Below are 15,294 nucleotides of genomic sequence, written 5' to 3'. Positions count from 1 at the left end.
TCACAGCCGTCTGTGGCAATGAATTCCACAGATTCACCATCCTCTGGCTAAAGAAATTCACAGAAACCATACCATAGAAACTACAGCACAGAAACAAGCGTTTTGGCCCTTCTTGGCTGTGCCGAACCATTTTCTGCCTAGTCCCACTGACCTGCACACGGACCATATCCCTCCATACACCTCCCATCCATGTATCTGTCCAATTTATTCTTAAATGTTAAAAAAGAACCCGTATTTACCACCTCGTCTGGCAGCTCATTCCACACTCCCATCACTCTGTGTGAAGCCCCCCCTAATGTTCCCTTCAAACTTTTCCCCCCTCACCCTTAACCCATGTCCTCTGGTTTTTTTTTCTCCCCTTCTCCTCCTAATTTCTGTTTTAAAAGATCATCCTTCTATTCTGAGGCGGTTTCTTCTACACCCCCGCTATAGGAAATATCCTCTCCACATCCACTCTAAGCCTTTATGTCCAGATTTAACTTTTTTTTTTTTGTTATTCAAAGACTGGCTGCAGGTAGCTTTAAAGGTTATTGTATACAAACCAACTGCTTAAATCTAGTAAGCTAGTCCCAATGATTATTTCTTACCTCCCTCAGGAAATAGTTCTGGATTTAATTCAGGATCATTCATGATTCTATGGAATTTGTCAAACATCCTCTGAGTCATGTCGAACAACGAGGAAAGCATTCCATGTCCAAAGCCATTGGATCCAAATCTGGGAAAGGAATAATCTGGAAACAAGGAAAAACGCCTTGGGAAGAAACCCATGCCATTGAAGGGATCACCAGTAAAGCTATCCATCGCATCAAAGGCCTTGGTGCTCTCTTTGAAAAATTCATCCATGTCTTCAAACTGTCTTTCAACCTGTTCAAATTGTTCACCCAGTTCTTCATTCTTTTCCATCAGCGAATCCATTTTCTCACCATTAAACCAAACAGAGTCTACTGACGTTTCATTGAAGAATTTTTCCACCTGTTTGAGAGGTCAATCATAATCAGATTCAACAGAAGATTTAGAAGTCCCTTACAATCAATTCCCAACATACTTCCCATTCCAAATAAGCTTGAGTGAGATGTAAAAGTTAGACAACATTTTATTGACTTACACTCAGTGACCACTTTATTCAGCACCTCCTTTACCTAATAGAGTGGTCACTGAGTGCACCCCCATGGTTTTCTGTCGCTGTAGCCCATCCACTTCAAGGTTCAACAAATTTTGCATTTAGAGATGCTCTCCTGCACACCACTATAATGCAGGGTTATTTGAGTTACTGTCCTCTGCTGACAACTTGAACCAGTCTGGCCATTCTCCTCTGACCCCTCTCTTAACAACGAGTTTGCACCCACACAACTTCCGCTAACTGGACACCTTTCTGTTTTCCCACACGATTCCCTGTAAACTCCAGAGACTGTTGTGCATGAAAATTCTGGATCAGCACTCTGAGGCACTCAAACCACACTTTCCAACACCAACAATCGTTCCACGGTCAAGGTCATTTAGATCACATTTCCTCCCCACTCTGATGTTTCGTTTGAACAACAATTCAATCTCTTGACTATGTCTGCATGTTTTTATGCTTTGACTTGCTGCCACGTAACTGACTGATTAGATATTTACATTAATGAGCAGGTGATAGTGTTAATTTCATAAAGCGGTCACTGACTGCTTTTTGACAAGGCAAATTTGTTTCAATTAACCCACGGAGTAAATGCAACCAAAACTATTCATGGAATCAAGGACACAAACATCTCCGGATGCTGGAAATCCAGAGTAATACACCCAAAATGCTGGAGGAACTCAGCAGGTCAGGCAGCACCTGTGGAGAGGAATAAACAGTTGACACTTAGAGCTGAGAACTTCATGACTCAGAATGGCTTCAGCACAAAAGCCATTAGATTCTCAAACGATTTCCAGTCCATGTCCTTGCTGTAGTCAGAACCATATTTGCCTGATGAGAAGGCAACCAATGATGGCCATTATTAAATTTACTTTAACATTTTATTGAGTGAAGGACATTAATAGAGTGGGCAATCTTACTTTCCATGCATCCACAGAATGGTGGATGCATGGAACAGGGTGCCAGGGGTAGTGGTAGGGGCAGATACATTAATGGCATTCAGGAGACTCTCAGATAGGCAAATCAATTTTAAAAAATGGAGGGAAGGATCAGGTTGATCTTGGAATAGGGTAAAAGGTCAGCACAACACAGCGGACTGAAGGGCCAGTACTGCACTGTTCCACTTACTTCCTTTTCAACGGTACCGAAGCCTCTTCTGCAAACACGCGAGTAGAACTTTATACATGTTTGCTTCAAACAGGGCTTGCATTCTTCCCACATGGACTCCCTGGGCTGACACTTCTCCGCTTCATTCATTTTTCTCTGGGCCTCCTTGGCAGCCACAAGAGCATCCTGTTTAATTGTCAAAAGAAACACTCACTTGTGTTGCCGCCGTACAATTCATGCAGGGTTAAACTCAAAACAACTGTCTTGTCTTTGTCCAGAAATGGCTATTAGCAATAGCTCGCTATACATGTCTGATAGTGTTTAAGGAAAAAAAAACTCTCAGCTTCATCTTATTTTTCTAATAATAGAGATGTCTTTTTCTACACTGATCATATGATCACTCCCAGTCAGTGATCTGGCTGACAGAAAAGTACCTGCCAGCAGAATAAACTTGAAACTAAAGCCAAGACCAAACAAGTAATCACTCCTCTCACACTTCTAACACTGCCCTCCAGTTACCACTCGAGATGATTCAATTGCACACCCAAATGAACCTCACAACACTCAAAAGAGTGGATTCCCTCAATGGAGAATGCCTATGCATGACTTTGTTTAATGTGGGAGACTAATTCCCCTTGACAGATTGATGTCAGGATCCAGTGACGTGGCTTAAGAAAGTAATTTCGATAAATTAAACTACAAAGTTTAAATTTTTTTAAGATTAAAAAAAAAATTGCGGAACTGCAGCCAAATTTGTAAAGGATGCTTAATCACAGGGTATAGGTTTAAATTAGCAACTTTAGCTAATTGTATAGGTAAAGCAACTCCCAATAATGAGGTTAAATAAAACTGTTTCACAGCTTTCAATTCCAGGTCTAGCCAAATTGGCCGATCGTTCTTATGGACCCAATATAACCAAAAGGACATGTATCGCACATTAACAGCCCGGTAATACATTCTTAAGTTAGGCAAAGCAAGACCTCCATCCTTTTTCAACTCTAGTAAGTGACATTTACTAATTCTTGGTCTTTTATTATTCCAAATAAAAGATAATAAAATCAATGCAATCAAAAAACTTCTTAGTCAAAAAAAAAAGGGATATTCTGAAATAAATATAAAAATTTTGGTAAAAGCATCATTTTAACTATATGGATATGACCAACAAGTGAAAATGTAAGTGGATCCCATCTACTAGACAAATACTTCATAGAGTCTACCAAGGGAACGAAATTGGTTTTATAAAGATCCTTATATTTTTTTAGTGATTATAACCCCTAAATATCTAAAAGAATCCGTGACTTTGAAAGGACTATTATCATATATACAGACAGATTCATTTAAAGGAAACAGTTCACTTTTACTAAAATTTATTTTATATCCTGAAAAATCTCCAAATTCATTGAATAATTTTAGCAAGATTCTTCGGGATTAGATATATAAACCAATAAATCGACAGTGTAAAGAGAAATTTTACGAATGGTCTCATTCACAAAAATCCCATGGATATTTTTAGCTTCACGAAGAGCAATAGCAAGGGGTTCTAATAGTAAATTAAATAACAAAGGACTTAATGGACAACCTTGTCTTGTCCCCTGTGAAAGCTGAAAAAAAGACCTACAGTTGTTAGTGACAACAGTAGCAATAGGAGCTTTATATATCATTCTAATCCAATTATTAAAATTAACACCAAAGCCAAATTTCTCTAAAACATTTAAATATTTCCATTCGACTCAATCAAACGCTTTTTCAGCATCCAAAGAGATGATGCATTGTGGAGTTTTAAAAGAGGACAAATATATAATGTTAAATAATCTCCGAACATTTGAAAAAGAACAACGACCCTTTATAAAGCCTGTTTGATCTTTAAAAATAATTTTACCCAAAATATTCTCCAACCGATTGGTCATTATCTTTGACAGAATCTTAACATCGACATTCAATAATGAAACAGGTCTGTATGAGGCACAGTCAGTAGGATCTTTATCCTTTTTAACAATTAAAGCCTCATAGAAAGTAGAGGGTAAGTCACCTTTCACAAAAGAATTCTTAAACATTTCCAACATATACGGAGAAAGCAATTTTCCAAATTTTTTTTTTTTTTAAATAAAGTTCTACAGGATAGCCATCAAGTCCAGGGGCCTTACCAGATTGCATTGAAAAAAATAGCTTTATGATTTTCGGCTTCAGTAATTTGGGCATCAGGAGTTTTTCCGATCCTCAACAGAAATATTAGGAAAAGCAATATTTCGTAAGAAAGCATTCATTTCAGAAGAATCTATTGGATATTGAGATTTATAAAGTTCAGTATAAAAATTTTTTAAATTCTTATTAATTTCTTCATATTCCCATACGAATTTTCAAAATTAGCCTTTTGGCTCTAGCCGTTTTTAATTGAGATGCGAGTTTGTTATTTTTATCTCCAAACATATAAAATTGGCTCTAACTTAAGCAAATAGCCTTCAATGGGATGAGTTAGTAATAGGTTATATTGTGATTGAAGTTACACCTTTTGTTTGAATAAATCAATATTAGGGAAAATTGCATAAATATTATCTAAGTTTTTAATTTGTTTTGAAATCTTATCTAATTCTGCTTTAGTCTGTTTTTTTTTAAGCTTAGCTGAATAAGAAACGATCTGACCACATAAAAATGCTTTAAATGTATCCCATATAATTAATTTGGACATACCCTCTATCTCATTAAAAAGAAAAAATTCTTTTATCTGGGTTTCAATGAAACTGACAAAGTCAGAGTTTTGCAATAACGTCTGAGACATGCGCCATGGTGGGCGGGCAAGAATGACATCATCAAATTCAAAAGACAATCTCAGAGGCGCATGATTAGATATAGTAATAGCGTCATTCACAATTTTTAACACTAGGCAAGAAGTGGAGATCAATTATAAGATAATCAATCCTTGAATTTTTTTTTTTTTTTTATAAACATGTGAAAAGAAAGAATATTTTCCGTTATCCGGGTGCAGATACCTTCATAATTCGATCAATCCAAAAATCGATCACAAAGGAGTTAATAAGTGACAGAGCGATTTAGATGTCACTGATTGGTTGAGCTCTTGTCAATCATAGGATTTAAACAACAGTTAAAATCCCCACCCATTATCAACATATATTCATTTAAATCAGGCAGTAAAGCAAATACCTTTTTAAAAAAAGAGGATCATCTAAGTTAGGACCGTACAGATTGACCAAAACAACTTTTCTGTTACAGATCATTCCTTTAACAATTAAAAATCTACTAGTAGAATCTGACTCAATATGCTCTTGAATAAATATATTGGATTTAATAAAGATGGACACACCTTCAGTTTTACTCTGAGAAGTACAGTGGAACTGCAAACCTCTCCACCATCCAAAAAAATCTATTTTGATCTCCCGCCCTGATATGTGTCTCTTGAGCAAAAATTATCAGGTTGGAATCGGTTAATAATTTTAGAAGTCTTTTTTCGTTTGATAGGATGATTCCAACCATGTACAATGCAACTTATTTCATTAATCCGTTTAAATACCATACTATAATTTTATTCTACTTTATACATGCGCAAAGCACATACCAATACGGGATGATCAAAAATCACGGCGATGAAGAATACAACCACATAGAAAACGCGGATGCTCCGGAACCACCCAATGGGAAAAAACTTCCAACTCTAACCACACCCACCTCCCCGAAAGCCCAAAAAAAGGCAAGCAGCCTATGATAGAATACGAAGCTAGGGACCGCTCTGTCTGTACAGAAAAAATTAATCTTTGTAGTTTAATTTATCAAAATTACTTATTTCAGTGATCCAATTTTTTTACCTTGGAAAAATAAAGGTATTAATTCTTTTTTGGATTTATTTATAGAAGATAGATTGATGTCTTTTGAACAATTAGTTGATAAAAATTCTCTTTCATACTCACACTTTTTACAATACCTTCAAGTTAGACATTTCTTACAAAAATATTTAAGTAATTTTCCTTACATATTGGAGGCTGACCTGTTAGATACTATTATGAGTATGAACCCTTCAAAGGGTTCTATTGGAAGAATTTATAATTTATTATTACAATAGGATAAGCGTCCCTTATTTAACATCAAACAAGATTGGGAAAAGGAACTCAATTTGACTTTTATGATGGAGGATTGGACGCGGATTCTGAAGCTGGTTAACTCTTCTTCAATCTGTGCTAGTCATTCACTGATTCAATTTAAAATTGTACATAGTTACCATTTGATCAAGGAGAGACTGTCTAAAATATTTCCTAATGTTGTTAGTTATTGTGATAGATGTAAAACTGAGACAGCTACGTTGACACGTTTTTGGTCTTGTTCGACACTGGAACAATTCTGGAAGTCAGTTTTTTTGACAATTTCTAAAGCACTAAATTAATTTACAACCTAACAAATTAACTGTGCTTTTTGGAATAATTCCTCAAAATATCTGTCGTATCTCTGTGTCTGACCAACATGTTATTGCATTTGTTACACTGATAGCTAGGAGGGCCATTTTGTTGAAGTGGAAGGATACATCGGCTCCCAATTTATCACAATGGTTCTCTCAAGTGATGCTACGTCTTAGTTTGGAGAAAATTAAAAGTCAAACCTTTGAACCTTTATTTGATTTTGAGAAAAGATGGGATTCATTTGCTCGTTATTATCACTTGAGTTAATTGATAGATTTCCTCCACGATCTAAATGTAAATTTTTGGTACAGTTTTTTTTCTTGCTGGCGGTTTGATGTTTATCTTTTTGTATCTTTTACCCTTTTGTATGACGCATGGCTCCGGGGTTGTACACCTAATGGGGGTTTTTCCTCACTTTTTCTACTTAGTAGGGTTTTTTTATTATCACCAAAATTTTTCAATCTTTAAAGTAATGTTTTTTTCCTTGAGACATTGTAAGTGTTGCTTACTTCGATGTACTCCTGTTATTTTTGAATATAATAATAAAAAGATTTGAGAAAAGGATCCAGTGACATGGAGTACAAGGTGACTGGGGACCCTTCGCTGCTTCAGTCTTCCCCTGCCTTCACTTCCATTGTGATGCGCCATCATCTTCGGCCAGCTCCACCACAAAGGTCTTCGTTGGATCCCTCTTCAGCTGGAACCACCCCCTTGACCTTACCACCATGGGTGACCCTACCGGGACCTAAAAGCCAGATGCTCAAGCTACAAATTGCATAGAGCTGGCGATCTCTGGCACTCACAAGCCTCCCCACCACGACAAGGCAATGATCCTTGGGGAAAACTTCATTCAAGTAATTTAACACCCACTCCTCCACACATGATGATGGATTAGAAGTATTAAAAGGTGAAGACACTAAAACATTTAAATATATGATACGAAATATAATCAACTGTGAGAGCAAATTATTTCCACAATCTTGAAGGTTGGAAATGCTAGGGCATCAGGTAGAGTTGTTAGCACAATTGGTTGTTTCCTCTGCTTTCCTCCCATAGTCCAAAGGCATATTGATTAGTAAGTTAATTGGTCATCATAAATTGTCCTGTGATTAGGCCAGGGTTAAATAGTTGCCGGGCATCAAAAGAAGGCAGGAGAATGGGGTTGAGAGGGATGATAAATTAGCCATGATGGAATGGTGGTACAACCTTAACAGACCAAATGGACTAATTCTGTTCTAATGTTTTATGGCTTATCGGGCTAGAAAGGACCGGTTCTATATTGCACCTCCGACTGAACAGTTACTCTGCAGTGGGAGGGGGATATATCTTCAAACAATATTTAGGTCAAAAGCCTGATTAAGGTATCATAATAAGGGACCAGCTGTTTGCGCAAATGCCGGCCGGTTTAGCGAGCAGAGCGGCGGACACCCCTGCTGAAATCTGGAGAAAAACACACAGAGGATGTAGAGGGGGATCACAAAGTTGAGGAAAGAGGACTGGGTCGAGACAACAGAGACTTATGGAGAAGAGGAGATCACTGGGTAATAAAATGGACGAGTTTACGGCGCTAGCCAGGCGTCAGAGAACATTTCGGGAGTGCAGTGTTATGTGTTTCACTGGAACGGAGCTGCACGAGGACATACCCGACCAAAACTTCTCCATGGATGGCTTCCAGACCGTTCCAGCTGACCGGAAGTGCACTGAGAGTGGTAAGCATAAAGGAGTTGGGTGCTTACTGTTCTGGTTAACAACAGATGGTGACATCCGGGTCATATTATGGTTGAGGAACCTGTTTGTAGACCGGAGATTGAACTTTTTTTACTGTTGGACTTCAGCCACATTCCACCGAGATGCAGCTCCTCCCCTGGAGGGTCAGACACCCTGAGCCAATAGACTGGTCCTAGATTTTTTTTCCATTTGGCATAGTTTGCATTTTGTTGTTTGATTGTTTGTGGTTTTTGTATTGCTATATTTAGGCTCTATTCTTGGTTGGTGGCTATAATGAAACCCAATTTCCCTCCGGATCAATAAAGTATATCTATCTATCTATAAAACAGCCAGTACAACAGTGCACAATACCTTCTTTTGCTTGTCGGTTAGTTCTAGATTTCGTAGGAACTTCTGGTGTTCTTGGTCATTCTTGTCTACAAGCGATTTCATAACTTTTGCTCCACTGATGGCATTTTCAATTTCTTTATTTAGGTAGTTTTGTCCCTCGGTTGAAAGCTCTAAAAATTAAAAACAAATAGAACATCAACCACACATATTAGATTAAACTTATTCGAGCGTCCTATCTGTTTCCTCCCCGCACCCTCGGCATGACGCTCTCCTTCCTTCACTCAATCTCCGTCTCTAGTATTTGCAAAGAATGATGTGAAAAACAAAAACATCCAGAGAGCAGCAGTTCTGTGGATGAAGACGTCGCGTTAAAGAGGGAGGTCAGAGGAGAATGGCCAGACTAGTTCAAGCTGGCAGGAAGGCGACAGTAACTCAAACAAACTCATTACATCAGTGGTGTGCAGAAAACCATGAATGTATTCTCAGTGGACACCTCATTAGGTACAAGAGGTACCTAATAAAGTGGCCACTGAGTGCATTTATAATGATTAAAATTAACTGATTTTTCTGAACAGTAATTAAAATGCAAGTAAACTGAATCAATAAATGAGAAAAGATGCCCTACGTGTAATATCTTTTTCTAAAAAGAATCCAATTAGAATATTAAGTTTGCTACATCATCTCCCAAGGAAAGCATATTCTCCGAGATTTGTTTTTGAATTAAAATCCCTTCCAACGAAGTCTTATCATTGCTTCTGCTGTTCTGGACTACGTAACTCTTCATTATCTATTCCCTTTAAAATATTTAATTAACTCTGCCTTCAAATTTCCTCCTGGAACCAAGCCCAGTTTAATCAAATCACCTCTGGACTTTAAAAAAAAAATGTAGCTATCCAATCACAGAGAAGAGAGTATCTGCAGATGCTGGAAATCCAAGCAATACACACACAAACTGCTGGAGGAGCTCAGACCAGGCACCATCAATGGAAAAGAGTACAGTCCACACTTAGCACGTCTATTGAACTAGAAAACTGAAGAGCCCTCACAGCAGTGTAGAAAATACATGGAGGTACAAATAAGCAAAATCAGAAAAGCAAAGCAATGGTGTGAAATAGAACCTGGTGGACAAGATCAAGGAAAATTTCCCAAGCTTTTTAAACCAACTATATTGAGGGCAACAAGTTAACTGGGGAACTGTAGGACCCAGCAAAGACCAATATGGCAATAGAAATATAGAACCAAACAAGTTGTGCCCACCTTTTGCCCTGCTCTGAGATCAATCCAACCCTTCCTTCCCACATCACCATGTGTCATATGATGTAGGCAATCGTGATATCCTGATTAAGATTACTCGTGGCAAATTTTTCTTGAGAAGTGGCTTGCTATTCCCACGTAGCCATTCAATTTTCATTCATCTATGTACCCACCTAAGAGTTGCATAAAAGTCTATAATGTATCTGACTCAATCCCCACCCCGGCAGTGCATTCCGCAAACCACAGAGTGGGAAAAAAACCCACCTCTAACAAACACCCCCCATACTTTCCACCAAATCACCTTAAAATGATGCCCCCTTGTATCAGCCGTTTCAGCCCTGGGGAAACTCGGCTGCCCACTTTATCTACACCTCTCATCTTGTACCCTAGAAAATAGGTGAGATCTTAGAACATTAGAGCACTCATTGTACAGGCACCTCAGGCAATGATGTGTCAAGCTAGTACTTAAATGCTTTACTAATCCTACACTATGTCCAGATCCCTCCATTCTCTGCACATTTCTGCGCCCATCCAAACACCACTATCATATCTGCCTTCACACCACCTCGGCAGCACATTCCAAACACCCACCACTGTTAAAGAAAATCTGCCCTGCATATCTCCCTTAAACCTACCCCATCTCACTTTAAATGTACGCTTTCTAGTGTTAGTCTGGGGAAAAGTGTACCACCCATCCAGGCTTCTCATAATTATATAAACTTTATTAGGCTGCTTTTCAGCCTCCGCCACTCCAAAGGGAGCAACCCAAGTTTGTTCAACTTCCCGTATGCTGCCTTCACCACCGTATCAACGAGAACATCTTAGATGAACATTTCTCATTTGAGTTCACTGTACAGGAGGACACTTTAGTCAGAGAATTCAGAGGATTGGTAGAATTGTACATCAATTAACAACTAATTAGACATTGTTTATTACCTTAAAGTCAAAAATCAAAGTAAATTTACTATCAAAGTACGTATACGTCTTGAAGAAGACAGCACCAACGAACAATGCAACCGAGAGTGACGTCCTCCAGGCGGTTCACAAAACTACTACTTTTACATCTTTTCCTTTCAAATGTGGTTCTGCTAATGTTAGAGCCTATGATCTATATTTTTGCAGAGTGCTCTCAGGCCAATTGAGCGATCTGGTGCTTTTCCGTCTCCGGGAGGGCTCGGTGAGGCTTCAAGCGAAGTGAGAAGGGCAAGGAACCTGCAGAGGGGGTGCAAGCCCATAATTGACTCCATTTCTCACCAATCTCAGTCCAGAGGAAGATTGAAATCACTCAGGCTTGTGCAGGAAGACAAGCAGGTGTTCAGCACTGCCTACCAGCCTCATGCTCATGGAGGAAGGGGTCTGCATGCGATGGTCTATTCCTCTCTCCCCCACTCCCTGCTCCTGAAGGAAGGTCCCTGCATGGAATGCTCTTGCTCCCTCGATGCTGTTGGAGGATAGTGCCAGTGTCTGGGTCTTGGGCAAGGTTTAATCAGTGTGGTTTTGGACTGGATTGTAGTTCATGCTATGATGTGTTTCTTGGCACTCCTTTCTTTGTTGCTATTTTGGGTGATTTTCATTGGGGAGGGCTGCAGATAATGAACTGAACTGAATATGCCATCGCTCTTTCAATTTTGTGCTACTTGCTGGTTTATGCACAATTTTTTTTGCGTATGGAGGGGGTGGTTATGTTTTTCCTTGAACAGGTTCCACGTTTCCTTTGAGTTTTCTTTGCTTCCAGATTAAGCTAACACTACTAAAGTTGGACGACAGCTTACTGGTGGTTCATAAGGCAAGAAATACAACTAAATACTTTATTAATAACACTTTTAATGTGGTAGATCATCACCTCAAACACATTATCAATTGGATTCTTTCAGGTATCTTGCTTTGGGGCTGCTTGTAAGCAGACAAATCTCAAGGTTGTACAATTTATACCTACTTTGAGCTTTGTTTCATGGTTGTCTGTGGGGAAGATAAATGTCAAGGTTGTACATACTTTGATAATAAATGTACTTTGACTCTTTGAAATACTGCCTTGAGATTTATTTTCTTGCACGCCATCATGGGAAAATAAATACAATAGAACTTGTAAAAAGCTGCACAAAAACTGACCGGTAACCAACATGCAAAGAGGGAAAACTGTGCAAATAAAAATTAAATAAGTAATACTGAGAACATGAGATGTCGAGTCCTTGAGAGTGAGACGGTAGGTCGTGGGATCAGTTCAGTGTTGAGGTGAGTGAGGTTATCTATGCTGGTTCAGGAGCCTGATGGTTGTAGGGTGAAAACTGTTCCTGACTCTGGTGGTGTGGGACCCAAGGTGGCAAGCAGGTGGGTGAATCCACAAAGCCCGATTGCAATGCAAAGCCTGAGGCAAGGGAAGAAATTGCAGTGGTATTAACAAGCAGAAGACAATGAACGTGGTAGTTTCTATTCAAGAACAGCAGGGTAAACTACATAACAAAAGGCTACAAATCCAATCCAGAAGTAGGGAAATAGTTGAAATGAAATTTCTGAGGGGCACGATTAACCTGGGTCTAAAATCAGGGATTAAATCTGGATAAATTGGCATAGCTTTCTTAAAAGATCGCAACTTAATTTTTCCAAAACATGACAAGCTATGCAGTGATGTGGTGCAGTTGATGTAGTCTACATGAAATTCTATTCCATTCGGGAAACTGCCAAAGATAGAAGGAGAGGGGCTGAAACACATTTGGTCATCACCTTACAGTAGAGCAGATTCTGTCTTGGAGGTTTTAAACTAGGAGAAAGTGGATTTGCTGGGCCTGTTAGTAGAGCAGATTCTGTCTTGGAGGTTTTAAACTAGGAGAAAGTGGATTTGCTGGGCCTGTTAGTAGAGCAGATTCTGTCTTGGAGGTTTTAAACTAGGAGAAAGTGGATTTGCTGGGCCTGTTAGTAGAGCAGATTCTGTCTTGCAGATTTTAAGCTACGAGAGAGTGGATATGCTGGGTCCGTTCTTCCTCAGAGAGGAAAATGCTTAGAGGGGGCGTGACTGAACTGTAGAAAGCCATGGGACATAGATGGGATAGTCAGTGGGAAACTGAGGCACAGTGGTGGGGTAGTTACCACAACACTATTAACACTATCCAGGTTCAATTCCACCTCTGTCCTTAAGGTACTGTTAGTCTCCGCCCCCCCCCCCCCCCTCCCCGTGACAGGACAGGTTTCCGGATGCTCCGGTCTCCCCCCACATTCCAAAGACGTGGAGACTAGTAGGTTCACTGGTCAGGTGGGACTAATTGGCTGGTGTGGGTTCATTGGGCCAGAAATGCCCGTTACTGTGCCGCACCTGTAAATAAAAATAAAAATGTTTGCCCTGAGCAGAGGGCATAGGTTTAATATAAAGAGCCGGGAGATTTGGACTTTAGTTTTTAATCCACAGGGTTATTGAAAACAGGAATACACGTGCAGGAGGCCGAGGAAGGCAATTCTCTGAAAACATTTAGGAAGTATTTTATACATGAAAATTACACTGTGACCACTTTATTAGGTGCACCTGCACGCTAATGCAAATATCTAATCATGTGGCGGTAACTCGATGCATTAAAGCAGGCAGGCATGGTCATGAGGTTCAGTGGTTTCTCAGAGCAAACATCAGAATGGGGGAAGAAATGTGGCCCAAGTGACTTTGACCGTGGAATGATTGTTGGTGCCAGACAGGGTGGTTTGAGTATCTCAGAAACTGCTGACGTCCTTGGATTTTCACGCACAACCGTCTCTAGAGTTTACAAAGAATCGTGTGAAAAATGATAAAAAAAAAACAACAACATCCAGTGAATGGCAGTTCTGGAGGTGAAAATGCCTTCTTAATGAGAGAGGTCAGAGGAGAATGGCCAGACTGGTTCAAGCTGACAGGAAGGAGATAGTAACTGAAATACCCACATATTACAACAGTGGTGTGCAGGAGAGCATCTCTGAATGCACAGCGAACGCTAAAGTGGATGGGCTACAGCAGCAGCAGACCATGAACAAGCACTCCTGTACCTAATAAGGTGGCCACTGAGTGTAGGTTACAATCTAGTAATGGAAAATGGGATTAGTACAGAAGGATTAGGGACAGTCAGGAGCTAAACGTTCAGCGGGCCTGTTTACATGTCATAAGACTCACAATACAATCCCTTCCCTATCAATTATTCAGGTTCTGTATCCTCCCGATAGTTCCAATATCATTTATGGAGGTCACCACCAGTACCTAGGCATACATGGTTCTAGGCTGCTAAGTTTAGAAATTGTATCAAAAGATGAACTAGTTTTAAGTCATTTCTTACCCATTCTGATGTTTTCTGAGAAACAACTGGACTTCGTGACCATGTCTGCATACTTTAATGCATTGAGTTGCCGTCACTATTGGTTGATTAGATATTTGCATTAACAAACAGGTGTACCTAATAGTGGCCACTGAGTATATTTCCATGTATAACATACTCATTCAAATACTTTCTAGACGTTGTCAAGAAATCGCCTTCATCAGCCTCCAGGACATGCCTTCCTGCTTTCAATAACTCCCTGGATTACAAATGAAAAAGTTCTTCCCCTCAAGTATATATGCAGTTAGTTCATGCACCCGTGATGGAAAGGGGAAATTTTACAGCATTTTTTATTTATATTTTTCTGTAAGCTAATAACGGACAACAATTTAGCCTTATAAGTGTTAGGGCATGTTCTAGAGTTAGGGTATATAGCAAATATTTATTTCAGCAGCAACCAATCTTCAGAGATGGGGAGGCGATATAAATATCATGTAGTATTGGGTCAGGCAGGCCTCTTTGGCCAAGTGTCTCAAACATGACGCCTGAATACTCATTTGGCTAGGATAAAGGCTTCTATATCCACTAGCTTCTAGTCTCTCCGGTAACTTTGTTCACAGTCACAACACAAGGACAGTTCTGCATTCTCGGCCCACTTTCCAAAACCAAAAAAAAAGCTGCCCATGAACATTTGCAAAGCCTGAGCTGTGGATTTGGCCCGTTCCAACATTAGTTTCATCATGAAGTCAATCGGGGTACCAGTGACATTCAATGACAGCCTTAACATCAAGTAGTGTTAACGGCTGATCACATTAAGGAAACTAATAACAAAACACAGCTTGGTTATAACCAACTTTTTGAATGAGTTCCAGAGAGTGAAGTATGAACAATAAAAGCAAACAAACAGATTAGCACTGGAGAAATTAAGCAATACGCACTTTTGAGTTTCTCTTGAGAAAGCTCTTCAAAGCTCGCACTCACAGCGAGCAAGACAACAAGCCACAGGGTTAACATGGTGTCCTCCGTTCCGTGTTCTGGAGATCAGCAGTTTTTAATCTTAAAGAGAGAAATAGATGTTGGTTAGAATAGA

At 39.5% G+C, this 15,294-nt stretch overlaps 1 protein-coding gene across 3 annotated transcripts in view; it reads right to left on the bottom strand.

Moving 5' to 3' along the window:
• clu (clusterin) overlaps nt 1–15,294 on the bottom strand; it is a 45,460-nt gene that overhangs the window by 20,761 nt on the left and 9,405 nt on the right. For 2 of the 3 annotated variants that reach the window (XM_072251648.1, XM_072251649.1), the window contains exons 2-5: nt 15,143–15,260; nt 8,707–8,855; nt 2,246–2,410; nt 588–972 (exon numbers count right to left, since the gene is read on the bottom strand). In XM_072251648.1, coding sequence (XP_072107749.1) covers nt 588–972; nt 2,246–2,410; nt 8,707–8,855; nt 15,143–15,218 — 775 coding nt within the window. In that variant the 5' untranslated portion in view covers nt 15,219–15,260. Of the gene's footprint in view, nt 1–587; nt 973–2,245; nt 2,411–8,706; nt 8,856–12,105; nt 12,305–15,142; nt 15,261–15,294 lie in introns of those variants that run through there. The other variant, XM_072251650.1, reaches the window with a different exon arrangement.

The sequence above is a fragment of the Mobula birostris genome, chromosome 2 (assembly GCF_030028105.1).
Source record: "Mobula birostris isolate sMobBir1 chromosome 2, sMobBir1.hap1, whole genome shotgun sequence".
Taxonomy (NCBI): Eukaryota; Metazoa; Chordata; class Chondrichthyes; order Myliobatiformes; family Myliobatidae; genus Mobula; species Mobula birostris.
Note: the sequence above shows the minus strand (reverse complement) of the source record. Positions and strands in the feature narration are given on the sequence as shown.